At 29.8% G+C, this 22,144-nt stretch overlaps 1 protein-coding gene across 2 annotated transcripts in view; it reads left to right on the forward strand.

Annotated features, from left to right (window-relative positions):
• Positions 1–474: 474 nt before the first annotated feature.
• The window catches only part of il6r (interleukin 6 receptor), a 35,534-nt gene continuing 13,864 nt past the window's right edge, over positions 475–22,144 (forward strand). Inside the window, exons 1-3 of one of the 2 annotated variants that reach the window (XM_056381285.1) lie at positions 475–751; positions 1,849–2,478; positions 3,391–3,514. In XM_056381285.1, coding sequence (XP_056237260.1) covers positions 670–751; positions 1,849–2,478; positions 3,391–3,514 — 836 coding nt within the window. In that variant the 5' untranslated portion in view covers positions 475–669. The remainder of the gene's footprint in view (positions 752–1,848; positions 2,479–3,390; positions 3,515–22,144) is intronic. The other variant, XM_056381286.1, reaches the window with a different exon arrangement.

A 22,144-nucleotide genomic window follows, 5' to 3' on the forward strand; every position in this document is an offset into this window, starting at 1 on the left:
ATTATGTCAAGTGAAAAGCACTGACAGCATGAGATTTTTTTAAGTTAAACCACAGAAACATTTTATGGCAAAAGCACCCTCTAGTCCTCTACCATATCTTGGTGTCCCATCACTTTCTATAGGCCGAGGTGAAAATATGAACAGAGAATAGAAAATGATATTTTGAGATGTGTGAAATTAAAGGGCAGTAAGGTGGTTTCTTACTTTGAAATAAAATAAAAATAAAAATGCAACATTTATATTCTATATGGATATTAGTAGCCTTTCAAGTGATAAAAATCAGGACACCAGTACAGAGTATAAAATATATATATATATTGCCTATACTTGTGGGGTATGGCAGTTTTTTGTTTTTTTTCTTTTAAGTAATATTATAATTGCAGGCCTATATTCAGCTTTGGGGTTTTATTTTGACGCTGAGGAGGATTTCCTCTGTGTAACGGTGCTGAACAAGGGGAAGAGAGCTGGGATTTCACAATAACGGGTCTTACTGACAGCATACTGCTGCAACCAGAGCTGTGACTCCTGTCTATAGTGGGGGACTGACAGTTGACAGACAAACTTTGACGGTGGGAAAAGTTTGATGGGAGTCACAACGATCTCCAACCTATGCTGTTCGCGTGTAGGTGATGGTGTGACTATTCGTTAAAGGGGGATTCATGCGCTAAAATGCGGATTTTTCAACCTTTGCTGTCTGTTCTGTGCGCCGCACAGGTCCACAGCGTTTTCGACGGAGCCTGTCCCAGAAAAGGTAAGCTCCTAGTTGGAATTTGTTCTGCCATGTTATTGTCAATATGAGGTCAAATTTTTGACTTGAAATAAGATAAATCACAGCAAACACGTATTGTATGCAACTCAGTTGGTCTGGGCACCTCAGATTATATTTCACGTGATCTGTATTGTCATTTTGTGTGTAGTTTCACATTAATTGCTGTTTTGTAAAACTTTTGTTTTGTAAAAATTTCAGGAAACATATTTTTTTCATACAAAAAAACCCCAAAAACAATTATAACCTGTATTTACAGTTTTAATCCGCCTTTCAAATTAAATTCAGCTGGACCATGCCACACTTTTTCTAAACTCTGGTTAAAAAGCTGCTCTATTTGTATATAGGCCCACTGCCAGCTTTCTTCTTGCCAGTCAGCATCTGCTGTAAATGTGTTTTTAACCTTGGTCATGTTTGCTGTACTGGACTAAAACTGGAGTGGGTTATGGAGCTTTGAGGTAACTCCTTCTACTCTGATGTTAAAAATACTGCGCTTAAATTATTCATATCATTTATGAGGTAAGTCAGGTAAATTCAATTAAAAAAATGACACGTATGAAGCTTAAAAGTATTGATTATAGTAGTTGTGCTGCTGGGCCTCTTAGCCTGTTGACCCTTAATTTTCCATAGATTCCTAGAGGAATAGCCATGGAACTGGGAAAGACCCACAAGGGCAATGGACTTCTCATCAAAGCAATCAAATTAAAACAAGAGGCTATAAATACAAATATAAAGTCATAATGCGCTGTGTATGTCCTGAGTGCAGTCTGAACATCTAAATAATTAGGGAAAGGAGCTGACGCAAAGAGGACATGATGTAGCACAGAAAAAGAAACAGTGAAGAGGACAGACATTAAAAGAGGAAGTTCTCTAGGAGATGGTAATTTTGGTTATGCAACGTTGCATCTTTTTTGACTGTAGCCAATACTCAAGGCAAAAGATCATGCCACTTTTTTACAAAATACTGTATGAATGTCATGTATGAAAGTGAATTCACACGCAAACACACACACACACACACACACACACACACACACAGTTTTTTTAATTCTATAAACCATGATGTTTGTTTTTCTGTGCAGACCCTCCCCCTGGTGTGTTGGTTGTATCTACAGGCAGTAAGTTGGTTCTGACGTGCAGAGGTCATGTAATGGTGAACGGAGTAAAGGTCAAAATTGCCACAGACAGCTCAAACACCAACAGTAGAGAGAGCTCTTCAGCTGCACCCACAACCACTGGAAACATCATAAATAACAAACATACTGTGGACAGTACTGTAAATGTGGGATACCACTTTAACCCTGAGGCAGAAGTCAGTGCTGTGACAGGAGGAAACCGAAGCCCAAGATATACGGGCACAGTATACACGGCCTCTCCCACCACTGACATGGTCCAACCAACCAGCGGTGGCAGACTGCTGAAGGGTGAATCCAGCTGGGAGACCGAAGAGGTGGACGGTGAGGTTGATTATGAGGAAGATGAGGAGGAGGAAGGGGAGAGGGGGAGCAGGGTAACAAGAGGCATAAAATCAATGCCTCAGTGGAAGTGGAACGAGAGGACAATAGGGAGTGGGAAGAGAGACTGGGGAGAAATCACATTTGAGAAGAGAGGGTCTTCCCTGTCTCTGTCCTCAGTAAGAGTGACAGACTCTGGGAAGTACACGTGTCATCACAGAGGCAGAGAGAGGTTCTCCTTAAAAGTAACTGTTGCAGGTGAGTCACAGCAATGAAGTCATAATGGAGGAGTAAAGTTAGAAGTGATGATTAAATTTGATTTGAACCAAAGTATTTATCTCTGTTCTTTCATTACTTCATATATATATCATATATCATATATATATACGTATATGCTGTCACATTGGGATGCTGACATGTTCATCCTGCTCTTTGTAACTGCATAGAGTGCATCCCTGACTAATATTATTACTTACAGAATTACATTTTCTCAAAGCAGATCTGGTAGAATTTAAGACTGCACACGTTTAAAGTAAGAAATAATTCACCTCTGGGCAATATACTAAAAAAGTTGTGCAATAGAGAGGGGGGTTATAATTTAAGAGGAGAGATTAATTTAAAAAAAAACATTGTGTTTGTGTATTTCAATCTGTTGTGTGAATTTGTGGAATGGTCTTGATGTGAAAAAGATACACCAAAAATTATTAAGAGGTATATGGATGAGGAAAGATTGTCTTAATGGTTTACGTTTTAATTACTTTTTTGACACCGGGTGTATATTTGGGTTGCACATAAGATTGGGATAGTTTTGGAAATTCTACATATGAGCTAATGGAGGAGTAGTGAGAAAGCGGTAAGAATATAAGTGTATTGGCTACTTCTTCCTACTCCTTTTCAAACATTATTATTCTTTTTTTATGTTTTATTTTTCATGTTCGAAATGAATAAATTCATCATCATCATCATCATCATCAACATGTCCAAATGTCTGCGATGAAAAAGGCCTGGTGACAGAAAAATACTTAACAATGTTTTTGATAATTGATGACTGTGAATGAGACATCATTAACAGTGGTCTGTGGCTGACGTAGGTATGTTTAGGAAAGACTACAAATGGCTGATTGACTGAATTAACGCACAGTAAGTTTGCATGTCATTTTTATCTGTTAGATCCTCCTGAGAATCCCAGCCTGTACTGCTACAAAAAGTCACCCAGCAGTAAGATTCGCTGTGAGTCAGTGCCTCAGAAGCCCATGACTAAACCATCAAACTGTTACCTTGTACTGAATATAAGGTAAGGACAGACACTAGCACAATAACCCCCACTATGAGTAATTTATACATGGTGTGATAGTAGTTTGTATCAACCGTGTGAAGTGTATTAACATAATACAGCAGAACTGATGAGTTTAAGTTCCAGACGGAAAATATTTCTCAAAGAATCAAAATTTATATGTCTAGAAATAGTATAAACCTTTCGCAACATAAATAACTTTGAAAGCATTGGTTTCTCTTTCTAGTAAATCTCATTACGTATGTTAGTATGTTCAAAGCCAAAAGAATCTTATATATACGGTATATATAGCAAGGGCATAGCTTTACATATGGACGGCGGGGACATACCCCTACCAATATTTTGGGAGACCAGATAGGACTTTTTAAGCCATACTATACTATGACGTTTTTATGACCTTTAATTCCATACTATACTATAACATTTTTATGACTTTTTATGCCTTACTATACTATGACTTTTTATGCCATATTATACTATGACATTTTTATGACTTTTTATGCCTTACTATACTACGACGTTTTTATGACTTTTTGTGCCTTACTATACTATGACTTTTTATGCCATATTATACTATGACGTTTTTATGACTTTTTATACCTTACTATACTATGACTTTTTGTGCCATACTATACAATGATGGTTTTATGACTTTTTATGCCTTACTATACTATGATGTTTTTATGACTTTTTGTGCCTTACTATACTATAACATTTTTGTGACTTTTTATGCCTTACTATACTATGACTTTTTATGCCATATTATACTATGACGTTTATATTACTTTTTATGCCATATTATACTATGACATTTTTATGTCTTTTTACGACTTTCTATACTATGACATTTATAGGACTTTTTATGCCATACTATACTATGACATTTTTATGACGTTTTTATGCCTTACTATACTATGACTTTTAATCCCATACAATACTATGACATTTTTATGACTTTTTATGCCTTATTATACTATGATTTTTTATGCCACACTTTACTATGACATTTTTATGACTTTTTACGCCATGTTATAACTATGACATTTTTATGACTTTTTACGCCATACTGTACTATGACGTTTTTATGACGTTTTTACGCCATGCTATACTATGACATTTTTATGTCTTTTTACGACTTTCTATACTATGACATTTATATGACTTTTTATGCCATACTATACTATGACATTTTTATGACGTTTTTATGCCTTACTATACTATGACTTTTAATCCCATACAATACTATGACATTTTTATGACTTTTTATGCCATACTATAATATGACATTTTTATGACTTTTTATGCCTTACTATACTATGACTTTTTATGCTATACAATAATTTGAAGTTTTTATGGCTTTTTATGCCTTACTATACTATGAAATTTTTATGACTTTTTATGCCTTACTATACTATGACATTTTTATGACTTTTTATGCCTTATTATACTATGATTTTTTATACCATAGTTTACTATGACATTTTTATGACTTTTTACGCCATGTTATAACTATGACATTTTTATGACTTCTTACGCTATACTGTACTATGACGTTTTTATGACGTTTTTACGCCATGCTATACTATGACGTCTATAGGACTTTTTAAGCCATACTGTACTATGACGTTTTTATCACGTTTTTACGCCATGCTATACTATGACGTCTATAGGACTTTTTAAGCCATACTATACTATGACTTTTTATGCCATACTATACTATAACATTTTTATGACTTTATATGCCTTATTATACTATGACTTTTTATGACATACTATACTATGCCATTTTTCTGACTTTTTAGGCCTTAATATACTATGACTTTTAATCCCATACTATACAATGATGTTTTTATGACTTTTTATACCTAACTATATCATGACATTTTTATTACTTTTTATGTCATATTATACTGTGACATTTTTAAGACTTTTTAAGACTTACTATACTATGATTTTTATACCTTACTATACTGTGACTTTTTATGGCATACTATACTTTGACGTTTTTATGAATTTTTATGCCCTACTATACTATGACATTTTATGCCTTTCTATACTATGACATTTTTATGACCTTTAATGCCATACTATACTATGACGTTTTTTTTACTTTTTATGCCATACTATACTATGACATTTTTATGACGTTTTTATGCCTTACTATACTATGACTTTTAATCCCATACAATACTATGACATTTTTATGACTTTTTATGCCATACTATAATATGACATTTTTATGACTTTTTATGCCTTACTATACTATGACTTTTTATGCTATACAATAATTTGAAGTTTTTATGGCTTTTTATGCCTTACTATACTATGAAATTTTTATGACTTTTTATGCCTTACTATACTATGACATTTTTATGACTTTTTATGCCTTATTATACTATGATTTTTTATACCATAGTTTACTATGACATTTTTATGACTTTTTACGCCATGTTATAACTATGACATTTTTATGACTTCTTACGCTATACTGTACTATGACGTTTTTATGACGTTTTTACGCCATGCTATACTATGACGTCTATAGGACTTTTTAAGCCATACTGTACTATGACGTTTTTATCACGTTTTTACGCCATGCTATACTATGACGTCTATAGGACTTTTTAAGCCATACTATACTATGACTTTTTATGCCATACTATACTATAACATTTTTATGACTTTATATGCCTTATTATACTATGACTTTTTATGACATACTATACTATGCCATTTTTCTGACTTTTTAGGCCTTAATATACTATGACTTTTAATCCCATACTATACAATGATGTTTTTATGACTTTTTATACCTAACTATATCATGACATTTTTATTACTTTTTATGTCATATTATACTGTGACATTTTTAAGACTTTTTAAGACTTACTATACTATGATTTTTATACCTTACTATACTGTGACTTTTTATGGCATACTATACTTTGACGTTTTTATGAATTTTTATGCCCTACTATACTATGACATTTTATGCCTTTCTATACTATGACATTTTTATGACCTTTAATGCCATACTATACTATGACGTTTTTTTTACTTTTTATGTCTTACTATACTATAATATTTTTATGACTTTTTATGCCTTACTATACTATGATTTTTATGCCATATTATACTATGACATTTTTATGACTTTTTATGCCTTACTATACTATGACTTTTAATACCTTACTATACTATGACTTTTTGTGCCATACTATACTATAAAATTTTTATGACTTTTTATGCCATAGTATAATATGACGTTTATATTACTTTTTATGCCATTTTATATTATGATATTTTTATGACTTTTTATGCATTACTATACTATAACCTTTTATGCCATACTATACTATGACCTTTTTATGACGTTTTTATGCCAAACTATACTATGACTTTTTATGAATTTCTATGTCTTATGATACTACGACGTTTTTATGACTTTTTTTGACTGACCATACTATTATGTTTTTATGACTTTTTATGCCTTACTATACTATGACATTTTTATGCCTTACTATACTATGACTTTTTATGCCATACTATACTATTATGTTTTTATGACTTTTTATGCCTTACTATACTATGACATTTTTATGACTTTTCATGCCTCACTATCCTATGACGTTTTTATGAAGGCTGCACAGTGGTGCAGTGGTTAGCGCTGTCGCCTCACAGCAAGAAGGTTCCGGGTTCGAGTCCCGGCTCGGCCGTGGGATCTTTCTGTGTGGAGTTTGCATGTTCTCCCCGTGCCAGTGTGGGTTCTCTCCGGGTACTCCGGCTTCCTCCCACAGTCCAAAGACATGCGAAATGGGGACTAGGCTAATTGGATACTCTAAAATTGACCATAGGTGTGGCTGTGAGTGTGAATGGTTGTCTGTCTCTATGTGTTTGCCCTGCGATGGACTGGCGACCTGTCCAGGGTGTACCCCGCCTTTCGCTCGGAAAGATGCTGGGATAGGCTCCAGCCCCCCCGCGACCCTACTAGAGGATAAGCGGTAATGAATGAATGAATTAATATTTTTATGACATTTTATGCCTTACTGCCTGACCTTTTTATGACGTTTTTATGCCATACTATACTATGACGTTTTATGACTTTTTATGCCTTACTATACTATGACTTTTTATGCCATACTATACTATGATATTTTTATGACTTTTTATCCCTTACTATACTATGACATTGTAATGACTTTTTATGCCTTACTATATTATGACTTTTTATGCCTTACTATACTATGACTTTTTATGCCATACAGTACTATGACGTTTTTATGTCTTTTTATGACTTAGTATACTATGACTTATTATGACTTAATTTACTATGACTTTTTATGCCTTACTATACTATGACCTTTTATGCCATACTATACTGTGACGTTTTTATGCCCTACTATACGATGACTTTTTATGCCATATTATACTATAATATTTTTATAAGTTTTTATGCCATACTATACTATGACGTTTTTATGACTTTTTATTCCTTACTATACTATGACTTTTTATGCCATACTATACTATGACATTCTTTATTACTTTTTATGCCTTGCTATAAAATTACGTTTTTATGACTTTTTATGCCTTACTTTACTATGACTTTTTATGCCATACAGTACTATGACGTTTTTATGACTTTTTATAACTTAGTATACTATGACTTTTTATGACTTAGTATACTATGACTTTTTATGCCATACAATACTATGACGTTTGTATGACTTTTTATGCCTTGCTACACTATGACATTTTTATGCCTTACAGTACTATGACGTTTTTATGACTTTTTATAACTTAGTATACTATGACTTTTTATGAATTAGTATACTATGACTTTTTATGCCATACTATACTATGACCTTTTATGCCATACTATACTGTGACGTTTTTATGACTTTTTATGCCCTACTAAACTATGACTTTTTATGCCTTACTATACTATGATATTTTAATGACTTTTTATACCTGACTATTCTTCGACTTTTTATGCCAAACTATACTATGACATTTTTATGATGTTTTTATGCCTTATTATACTATGATATTTTTATGACTTTTCATCTCATAGTATACTATGACGTTTTTATTACTTTTTATGCCATACTATACTATGACGTTTTTTTTACTTTTTATGCCTTACTATACTATGACAGTTTTATGACTTTTTATGCCTTACAGTACTATGACGTTTTTATGTCTTTTTGTGCCTTACTATACTATGACTTATTATGACTTAATATACTATGACTTTTTATGCCATACAACACTATGACGTTTTTATCACTTTTTATCCCTTGCTATACTATGACATTTTATGCCTTACTATACTATGACCTTTTATGCCATACTATACTGTGACGTTTTTATGACGTTTTTATGCCCTACTATACTATGACTTTTTATGCCATATTATACTATAATATTTTTATAAGTTTTTATGCCATACTATACTATGACGTTTTTATGACTTTTTATGCCTTACTATACTATGACTTTTTATGCCATACTATACTATGACATTCTTTATTACTTTTTATGCCTTGCTATAAAATTACTTTTTATGACTTTTTCTGCCTTACTATACTATGACGTTTTTATGCCATACTATACCATGACGTTTTATTACTTTTTATTCCTTACTATACTATGACATTTTTATGACTTTTTATGCCTTACTATACTATGACTTTTTATGCCATACAGTACTATGACGTTTTTATGACTTTTTATAACTTAGTATACTATGACTTTTTATGACTTAGTATACTATGACTTTTTATGCCATACAATACTATGACCTTTGTATGACTTTTTATGCCTTGCTACACTATGACATTTTTATGCCTTACAGTACTATGACGTTTTTATGACTTTTTATAACTTAGTATACTATGACTTTTTATGAATTAGTATACTATGACTTTTTATGCCATACAATACCATGACGTTTTTATGACTTTTTATTCCTTGCTATACTATGACATTTTTATGCCTTACTATACTATGACCTTTTATGCCATACTATACTGTGACGTTTTTATGACTTTTTATGCCTTACTAAACTATGACTATTTATGCCTTACTATACTATGACATTTTAATGACTTTTTATACCTGACTATTCTTCGACTTTTTATGCCATACTATACTATAACATTTTTATGATGTTTTTATGCCTTATTATACTATGATATTTTTATGACTTTTCATCTCATAGTATACTATGACGTTTTTATTACTTTTTATGCCATACTATACTATGACGTTTTTTTTACTTTTTATGCCTTACTATACTATGACAGTTTTATGACTTTTTATGCCTTGCTATACTATGACTTTTTATGCCATACAATACTATGACGTTTTTATGACTTTTTATGCCTTACTATACTATGACTTTTTATGCCATACAATACTATGACGGTTTTATAACTTTTTATGACTTAGTATACTATGACTTTTTATGACTTAATATACTATGACTTTTTATGCCATACAACACTATGACGTTTTTATCACTTTTTATCCCTTGCTATACTATGACATTTTATGCCTTACTATACTATGACTTTTTATGACCTACTATACTATGACTTTTTATGCCTTACTATACTATCACATTTTAATGACTTTTTATACCTGACTATACTTTGACTTTTTATGCCATACTATACTATGAAATTTTTATGATGTTTTTATGCCTTATTATACTATAATATTTTCATGACTTTTCATGCCATACTATACTATGACTTTTTTATGCCATACTATACTATGAGGTTTTATGACCTTTTATGCCTTACTACACTATTACTTTTTATGGCTTACTATACTAAGACTTTTTATGGCTTACTATAATATGACATTTTTATGACTTTTTATGCCTTACTATACTATGAATTTTTATGCCCTACTTTACTATAACATTTTATGCCTTACTATACTATGACGTTCTTATGAGCTTTAATGCCATACTATACTATAATGTTTTAATGACTTTTTATACCTTACTATAATATGACATTTTTATGACCTTTTATGCCTTAATATACTTTGACTTTTTTATGACTTTTTATGCCTTACTGTATTATGACGTTTTAATTACATACTATACTATGACATTTTATGACTTTATATGCCTTACTATACTATGACTTTTTATGCCATACAATACTTTGACATTTTTATGACTTTTCATGCCTTACTATACTATGATATTTTTATGACTTTTTATGCATTACTATACTATGACTTTTTATGCCTTACTATACTATGACTTTTTATACCTTACTATACTATGACTTTTTATCCCTTACTATAATATGACATTTTTATCATTTTTATGCCTTACTATACTATGACATTTTTATGCCATACTATACTATGATGTTTTTATGCCATACAACAAATTGACGTTTTCATGACGTTTTTATGCCTTACTATACTATGACTTTTTTTGCCATACTATACTATTACTTTTTTATGATGTTTTTATGCTATACTATACTATGACGTTTTTATGACTTTTTATGCCTTATTATACTATGACTTTTTATGACTTTTCATGCCTTACTATACTATGACTTTTCATGCCATACTATACTATGATGTTTTTATGACTTTTTATGCCTTACTCTACATTACATTTTTATGAATTTTTATGCCTTACCGTACTATAACTTTTTATTCCATACAATACTATGACATTTTTATGACTTTTTATGCCATACTATACTATGACTTTTTATGCCTTACTATACTATGATATTTTTATGACTTTTTATGCATTACTATACTATGACTTTTTATGCCTTACTATACTATGACTTTTTATACCTTACTATACTATGACTTTTTATCCCTTACTATAATATGACATTTTTATCATTTTTATGCCTTACTATACTATGACTTTTTATGCCATTAAATACTAAGACGTTTTTATGACTTTTTATGCCTTACAATACTATGAAGTTTTTATCAGTTTTCATGCTTTACTATACTATGACTTTTTATGCCATACAATACGATGACGTTTTTATGACTTTTTATGCCATACTATACTATGACTTTTTATGCCTTACTATACTATGACATTTTTATGAATTTTTAAGCCTTACTATACTATGACTTTTATGCATTACAATACTATGACGTTTTTATAACTTTTTATGCCTTACTATCCTATGACTCTTTATGGCATGCTATACTATGACGTTTTTATGACTTTTTATGCCTTACTATACTATGACTTTTTATGCCTTAGTATACTATGACTTTTTATGCCTTACTATAATATGACATTTTTATGACTTTTTATGCCATACTATACTCTGACGTTTTATGACTTTTTATGCCTTACTATACTATGACTTTTTATGCCTTACAATACTAAGACTTTTTATGCCTTACTATAATATGACATTTTTATGACTTTTTATGCCTTACTATACTATGACTTTTTATGCCATACAATACTATGGCGTTCTTATGACTTTTTATGACTTACTATACTATGACGTTTTTATGGCTTTTTATGCCTTACTATACTATGACGTTTTTATTACTTTTTATGCCTTACTAGCCTATGACTCTTTATGGCATACTATACATTGACGTTTTTATGAATTTTTATGCCCTACTATACTATGACATGTTTATGACTTTTTATGCCTTACTATACTATGACATTTTTATGCCATACTATACTATGATGTTTTTATGCCATACAACAAATTGACGTTTTCATGACGTTTTTATGCCTTACTATACTATGACTTTTTTTGCCATACTATACTATTACTTTTTTATGATGTTTTTATGCCTTATTATACTATGACTTTTTATGACTTTTCATGTCTTACTATACTATGACTTTTCATGCCATACTATACTATGATGTTTTTATGACTTTTTATGCCTTACTCTACATTACATTTTTATGAATTTTTATGCCTTACCGTACTATAACTTTTTATTCCATACAATACTATGACATTTTTATGACTTTTTATGCCATACTATACTATGACATTTTTATGCCTTACTATACTATGACGTTTTTATGACTTTTTTTGACTTAACATACTATGACATTTTTTATGACTTTTTATGCCTTACTATACTATGACTTTTTATGCCTTACTATACTATGACATTTTTGTGACTTTTTATGCCTTACTATACTATGACGTTTTTATGACTTTTTATGCCTTACTATACTATGACTTTTCATGCCTTACTATACTATGACTTTTCATGCGATACTATACTATGACGTTTTTATGACTTTTTTTGCGTTACTATACTATGACATTTTTATGACTTTAAATGCCTTACTATACTATGACATTTTTATGACTTTTCATGCCTTACTATATAATGACTTTTCATGCCATACTATACTATGACATTTTTATGACTTTTCATGCCATACTATACTATGACATTTTTATGACTTTTTATGCCTTATTCTACTATGACATTTTTTTGACTTTTTATGCCTTACTATACTATGACATTTTTATGACTTTTTATGCTTTACTATACTATGTTTTTTTATGACTTTTTTCCTTACTACACTATGACATTTTTACAACTTTTAATGCCTTACTATACTATGACTTTTTATGCCATACTATACTATGACATTTTTATGACTTTTTATGCCTTTCTTTACTATGACTTTTCATGCCTTACTATACTATGACTTTTCATGCCATACTATACTGTGACGTTTTTATGACTTTTTATGCCTTACTATACTTTACATTTTTATGACTTTTTATGCTATACTAAACTATGACATTTTTATGCCTTACTATACTATGACGTTTTTATGACTTTTTTTGACTTAACATACTATGACGTTTTTATGACTTTTTATGCTATACTATACTATGACGTTTTTATGCCTTTTTTTGACTTAACATACTATGACGTTTTTATGACCTTTTATGCCTTACTATACTATGACTTTTTGTGCCTTACTATATTATGACATTTTTGTGACTTTTCATGCCTTACTATACCATGACGTTTTTATGCCTTTTTATGCCTTACTATACTATGACTTTTTATGACGTTTTTATGCCTTTCTATACTATGACTTTTAGTCCCATACAATACTATGACATTTTTATGACTTTTTATGCTATACAATAATTAGAAGTTTTTATGGCTTTTTATGCCTTACTATACTATGACATTTTTATGACTTTTTATGCCTTACTATACTATGACTATTTATGACTTTTCATGCCTTATTATACTATGATTTTTCATGCCATACTATACTATGATGTTTTTATGTCTTTTTTTGCATTACTATACTATGACATTTTTATGACTTTTAATGCCTTACCATACTATGACTTTTTATGCCATACTATACTATGATGTTTTTATGACTTTTTATGCCTTACTATAAGATGACTTTTTATGACTTTTCATGCCTTACTATACTATGACTTTTTCATGCCATACTATACTATGACGTTTTTATGACTTTTTATGCCATACTATACTATGACATTTTTATGACTTTTTATGCCTTATTCTACTATGACATTTTTTTGACTTTTTATGCCTTACTATACTATGACATTTTTATGACTTTTTATGCTTTACTATACTATGTTTTTTTATGACTTTTTTCCTTACTACACTATGACATTTTTACAACTTTTAATGCCTTACTATACTATGACTTTTTATGCCATACTATACTATGACATTTTGATGACGTTTTTATGCCTTTCTTTACTATGACTTTTCATGCCTTACTATACTATGACTTTTCATGCCATACTATACTGTGACGTTTTTATGACTTTTTATGCCTTACTATACTTTACATTTTTATGACTTTTTATGCTATACTATACTATGACATTTTTATGCCTTACTATACTATGACGTTTTTATGACTTTTTTTGACTTAACATACTATGACGTTTTTATGACTTTTTATGCTATACTATACTATGACGTTTTTATGCCTTTTTTTGACTTAACATACTATGACGTTTTTATGACCTTTTATGCCTTACTATACTATGACTTTTTGTGCCTTACTATATTATGACATTTTTGTGACTTTTTCATGCCTTACTATACCATGACGTTTTTATGCCTTTTTATGCCTTACTATACTATGACTTTTTATGACGTTTTTATGCCTTTCTATACTATGACTTTTAGTCCCATACAATACTATGACATTTTTATGACTTTTTATGCTATACAATAATTAGAAGTTTTTATGGCTTTTTATGCCTTACTATACTATGACATTTTTATGATTTTTATGCCTTACTATACTATGACTATTTATGACTTTTCATGCCTTATTATACTATGATTTTTCATGCCATACTATACTATGATGTTTTTATGTCTTTTTTTGCATTACTATACTATGACATTTTTATGACTTTTTATGACTTTTAATGCCTTACCATACTATGACTTTTTATGCCATACTATACTATGATGTTTTTATGACTTTTTATGCCTTACTATAAGATGACTTTTTATGACTTTTCATGCCTTACTATACTATGACTTTTTCATGCCATACTATACTATGACGTTTTTATGACTTTTTATGCCATACTATACTATGACGTTTTTATGCCTTACTCTACTATGACATTTTTATGACTTTTTAAGCCATACTATACTATGACGTTGTTATGCCTTACTATACTATGACATTTTTATGACTTTTTATGCCTTACTATACTATGACTTTTTATGCCATACAATCCTATGACGTTTTTATGACTTTTTATGCCTTACTATACTATGACTTTTTATGAATTTTTATGTCTTATGATACTACGACGTTTTTATGACTTTTTATGCCTTACTATACTATGAATTTTTATGCCATAATATACTATGACATTTTTATGACTTTTTCTGCCTTAATATACTATGACTTTTTATGCCATACTATACTATGACGTTTTTTGACTTTCTATGCTTCACTATTCTATGTATTTTTTTATGACTCATTATACTATTGTTATGGCCTCCCTATTACAAAAACTACAGATTCAAACTGGAGACCGGACGAAATAGAAAGAGGACAGACAGAGATGACAAATCAAGAAATAAGTTTATTGTGAACATTGCAACATGTAATGTACTTAACAAAACCAAGGAAACAAAAGAGGGCTGGAAATCCCGGCCACAAAGAACGGGGAGACCGCTGAGCTTGCCTACAAAAAAAAACAAAAACAAAAACTAACACCCTGGCACATGCTGGAAAACAGGGATCAGGTTGTGAGGAGATTCCACTCCCTAGCACTTGACAACTAAGTGGCAACTGTGACAGCAGGCCTGCTCCGCTCCTCAGGTTCCCTCCTTTTATTGTCTATACTATGACGTTTTTATGCCTTACTATAATATGACATTTTTATGACTTTTTATGCCATATTATACTATGACTTGTTTATGCCTTACTATACTATGACATTTTTATGACTTTTTATGCCTTACTATACTATGACTTTTTATGCCATACAATCCTATGACGTTTTTATGACTTTTTATGCTTTACTATACTATGACTTTTTATGAATTTTTATGTCTTATGATACTACAACGTTTTTGTGACTTTTTTTGACTTACTATACTATGACGTTTTATGCCATACAATACTATGACGTTTTTATGTCTTTTTATGCCTTACTATACTATGACTTTTTATGCCATACTATACTATGACGTTTTTATGACGTTTTTATGCCATACGTTTTTATGAATTTTAATGCCTTACTATACTATGACTTTTTTTCCCTTACTATACTATGACATTTTTATGACTTTTTATGCCATACCATACTATGACTTTTTATGCCATACTATACTATGACGTTTTTATGCCATACTATACTATGACATTTTTATGACTTTTTATGCCTTACTATACTATGATACTTTTGTGACTTTTTATGCCATACTATACTATGACGTTTTTATGCCATATTACACTATTACATTTTTATGACTTTTTATGCCTTGCTATACTATGACGTTTTATGCCATACAATACTATGACGTTTTTATGAATTTTAATGCCTTACTATACTATGACTTTTTTTCCCTTACTATACTATGACATTTTTATGACTTTTTATGCCATACCATACTATGACTTTTTATGCCTTACTATACTACTATACTATGACTTTTAATGCCATACTATACTATGACATTTTTATGACTTTTTATGCCTTACTATACTATGACGTTTTTATGCCATATTACACTATGACATTTTATGACTTTTTAAGACTTACTATACTATGACATTTTATGCCATACTATACTGTTACGTTTTTATGAATTTTCATGCCTTATGATACTATGACTTTTTATGCCTTACTATACTATGATTGCATTTGCCATACAATACTATAACGTTTTTATGAATTTTTACGCCTTACTATACTATGACGTTTTTACGACTTTTTATGCCTTACTATACTATACTATGACTTTTTATGCCATACTATACTATGACATTTTTATGATGTTTTTATGCCTTACTATACTATGACTTTTAATCCCATACAATACTATGACATTTTTATGACTTTTTATGCTATACAATAATTTGAAGTTTTTATTGCTTTTTATGCCTTACTATACTATGACATTTTTATGACTTTTTATGCCTTACTATACTATACTATGACTTTTTATGCCATACTATACTATGACATTTTTATGACGTTTTTATGCCTTACTATACTATGACTTTTAATCCCATACAATACTATGACATTTTTATGACTTTTTATGCTATACAATAATTTGAAGTTTTTATTGCTTTTTATGCCTTACTATACTATGACATTTTTATGACTTTTTATGCCTTACTATTACTATGACTTTTTATGACTTTTCATGCCTTACTATACTATGACTTTTTATGCCATACAATACTATGACATTTTTATAGCTTTTTATGCCTTACTATACTATGACATTTTTATGACTTTTTATGCCTTACTATACTATGACTTTTTATGACTTTTCATGCCATACTATACTATGACGTTTTTATGACTTTTTATGCCTTACTATACTACTATACTATGACTTTTTATGCATACTATACTATGACGTTTTTATGACTTTTTATGCCTTACTATACGATGACATTTTTATGACTTTTTAAGCCATACTATACTATGACGTTTTTATGCCTTACTATACTATGACATTTTTATGACTTTTTATGCCATACTATACTATGACGTTTTTATGCCTTACTATACTATGACATTTTTATGACTTTTTATGCCTTACTATACTATGACTTTTTATGCCATACAATCCTATGACGTTTTTATGACTTTTTATGCCTTACTATACTATGACTTTCTATGCCTTACTATACTATGACATTTTAACCACTTTTTATGCCATACTATACTATGACTTTTTATGCCATACTATACTATGACGTTTTTATGACTTTTTATGCCTTACTATACTATGACTTTTTATGCCATACAATCCTATGACGTTTTTATGACTTTTTATGCTTTACTATACTATGACTTTTTATGAATTTTTATGTCTTATGATACTACAACGTTTTTGTGACTTTTTTTGACTTACTATACTATGACGTTTTATGCCATACAATACTATGACGTTTTTATGTCTTTTTATGCCTTACTATACTATGACTTTTTATGCCATACTATACTATGACGTTTTTATGCCATACGTTTTTATGAATTTTAATGCCTTACTATACTATGACTTTTTTTCCCTTACTATACTATGACATTTTTATGACTTTTTATGCCATACCATACTATGACTTTTTATGCCATACTATACTATGACGTTTTTATGCCATACTATACTATGACATTTTTATGACTTTTTATGCCTTACTATACTATGACGTTTTTATGCCATATTACACTATGACATTTTATGACTTTTTAAGACTTACTATACTATGACATTTTATGCCATACAATACTATGACATTTTTATGACTTTTTATGCTATACAATAATTTGAAGTTTTTATTGCTTTTTATGCCTTACTATACTATGACATTTTTATGACTTTTTATGCTTTACTATACTATACTATGACTTTTTATGCCATAATATACTATGACGTTTTTATGACTTTTTATGCCTTACTATACTATACTATGACTTTTTATGCCATACTATACTATGACATTTTTATGACGTTTTTATGCCTTACTATACTATGACTTTTAATCCCATACAATACTATGACATTTTTATGACTTTTTATGCTATACAATAATTTGAAGTTTTTATTGCTTTTTATGCCTTACTATACTATGACATTTTTATGACTTTTTATGCCTTACTATACTATGACATTTTTATGACTTTTCATGCCTTACTATACTATGACTTTTTATGCCATACAATACTATGACATTTTTATAGCTTTTTATGCCTTACTATACTATGACATTTTTATGACTTTTTATGCCTACTATACTATGACTTTTTATGACTTTTTATGCCTACTATACTATGACGTTTTTATGACTTTTTATGCCTTACTATACTATACTATACTATGACTTTTCATGCCATACTATACTATGACGTTTTTATGACTTTTTATGCCTTACTATACGATGACATTTTTATGACTTTTTATGCCATAATATACTATGACGTTTTTATGCCTTACTATACTATGACATTTTTATGACTTTTTATGCCTTACTATACTATGACTTTTTATGCCATACAATCCTATGACGTTTTTATGACTTTTTATGCCTTACTATACGATGACTTTTTATGAATTTTTATGTCTTATGACACTACGACGTTTTTATGACTTTTTTTGACTTACCATACTATGATGTTTTTATGACTTTTTCTGCCTTAATATACTATGACTTTTTATGCCATACTATAGTATGACGTTTTTTGACTTTTTATGCTTCATTATTCTATGATTTTTTTATGACTTACTATACTATTGTTATGGCCTCCCTATTACAAAAACTACAGATTCAAACTGGAGACCGGACGAAATAGAAAGAGGACAGACAGAGATGACAAATCAAGAAATAAGTTTATTGTGAACATTGCAACATGTAATGTACTTAACAAAACCAAGGAAACAAAAGAGGGCTGGAAATCCTGGCCACAAAGAACGGGGAGACCGCTGAGCTTGCCTACAAAAAAAAACAAAAACTAAACCTAACACCCTGGCACATGCTGGAAAACAGGGATCAGGTTGTGAGGAGATTCCACTCCCTAGCACTTGACAACTAAGTGGCAACTGTGACAGCAGGCCTGCTCCGCTCCTCAGGTTCCCTCCTTTTATTGTCTATACTACGAAGTTTTTATGCCTTACTATAATATGACATTTTTATGACTTTTTATGCCATATTATACTATGACGTTTTTATGCCTTGCTATACTATGACATTTTTATGACGTTTTTATGCTTTACTATACTATGACATTTTTATGACTTTTTATGCCTTACTATACTATGACTTTTTATGCCATACAATCCTATGACGTTTTTATGACTTTTTATGCCTTACTATACTATGACTTTTTATGAATTTTTATGTCTTATGATACTACGACGTTTTTATGACTTTTTTTGACTTACTATACTATGACGTTTTATGCCATACAATACTATGACGTTTTTATGTCTTTTTATGCCTTACTATACTATGACTTTTTATGCCATACTATACTATGACGTTTTTATGCCATACTATACTATGACATTTTTATGACGTTTTTATGCCATATTACACTATGACATTTTTATGACTTTTTATGCCTTACTATACTATGACGTTTTATGCCATACTATACTATGACGTTTTTATGAGGTTTTTATGCCATACGGTTTTATGAATTTTAATGCCTTACTATACTATGACTTTTTTTCCCTTACTATACTATGACATTTTTATGACTTTTTATGCCATACCATACTATGACTTTTTATGCCATACTATACTATGACGTTTTTATGCCATACTATACTATGACATTTTTATGACTTTTTATGCCTTACTATACTATGATACTTTTGTGACTTTTTATGCCATACTATACTATGACGTTTTTATGCTTTACTATACTATGACTTTTTATGACTTTTTATGCCTTACTATACTATGACTTTTTATGCCATACAATACTATGACGTTTTTATGACTTTTTATGCCTTACTATACTATGACTTTTTATGACTTTTTATGAATTTTTATGTCTTATGATACTACGACGTTTTTATGACTTTTTTTGACTTACTATACTATGACGTTTTATGCCATACAATACTATGACGTTTTTATGTCTTTTTATGCCTTACTATACTATACTATGACTTTTTATGCCATACTATACTATGACTTTTTATGCCATACTATACTATGACATTTTTATGACGTTTTTATGCCATATTACACTATGACATTTTTATGACTTTTTATGCCTTACTATACTATGACGTTTTTATGCCATACTATACTATGACGTTTTTATGAGGTTTTTATGCCATACGGTTTTATGAATTTTTATGCCTTACTATACTATGACTTTTTTTCCCTTACTATACTATGACATTTTTATGACTTTTTATGCCATACATACTATGACGTTTTTATGTCTTTTTATGCCTTACTATACTATGACTTTTTATGCCATACTATACTATGACGTTTTTATGCCATACTATACTATGACATTTTTATGACGTTTTTATGCCATATTACACTATGACATTTTTATGACTTTTTATGCCATACAATACTATGACGTTTTTATGCCATACTATACTATGACGTTTTTATGAGGTTTTTATGCCATACGGTTTTATGAATTTTAATGCCTTACTATACTATGACTTTTTTTCCCTTACTATACTATGACATTTTTATGACTTTTTATGCCATACCATACTATGACTTTTTATGCCATACTATACTATGACGTTTTTATGCCATACTATACTATGACATTTTTATGACTTTTTATGCCTTACTATACTATGATACTTTTGTGACTTTTTATGCCATACTATACTATGACGTTTTTATGCCATATTACACTATTACATTTTTATGACTTTTTATGCCTTGCTATACTATGACGTTTTATGCCATACAATACTATGACGTTTTTATGTCTTTTTATGCCTCACTATACTATGACTTTTTATGCCATACTATACTATGACGTTTTTATGAGGTTTTTATGCCATACGTTTTTATGAATTTTAATGCCTTACTATACTATGACTTTTTTTCCCTTACTATACTATGACATTTTTATGATTTTTATGCCTTACTATACTATACTATGACTTTTTATGCCATACTATACTATGACATTTTTATGATGTTTTTATGCCTTACTATACTATGACTTTTAATCCCATACAATACTATGACATTTTTATGACGTTTTTTGACTTTTTATGCTATACAATAATTTGAAGTTTTTATTGCTTTTTATGCCTTACTATACTATGACATTTTTATGACTTTTTATGCCTTACTATACTATACTATGACTTTTTATGCCATACTATACTATGACATTTTTATGA

The sequence above is a fragment of the Seriola aureovittata genome, chromosome 7 (genome assembly GCF_021018895.1).
Source record: "Seriola aureovittata isolate HTS-2021-v1 ecotype China chromosome 7, ASM2101889v1, whole genome shotgun sequence".
Classification (NCBI taxonomy): domain Eukaryota; kingdom Metazoa; phylum Chordata; class Actinopteri; order Carangiformes; family Carangidae; genus Seriola; species Seriola aureovittata.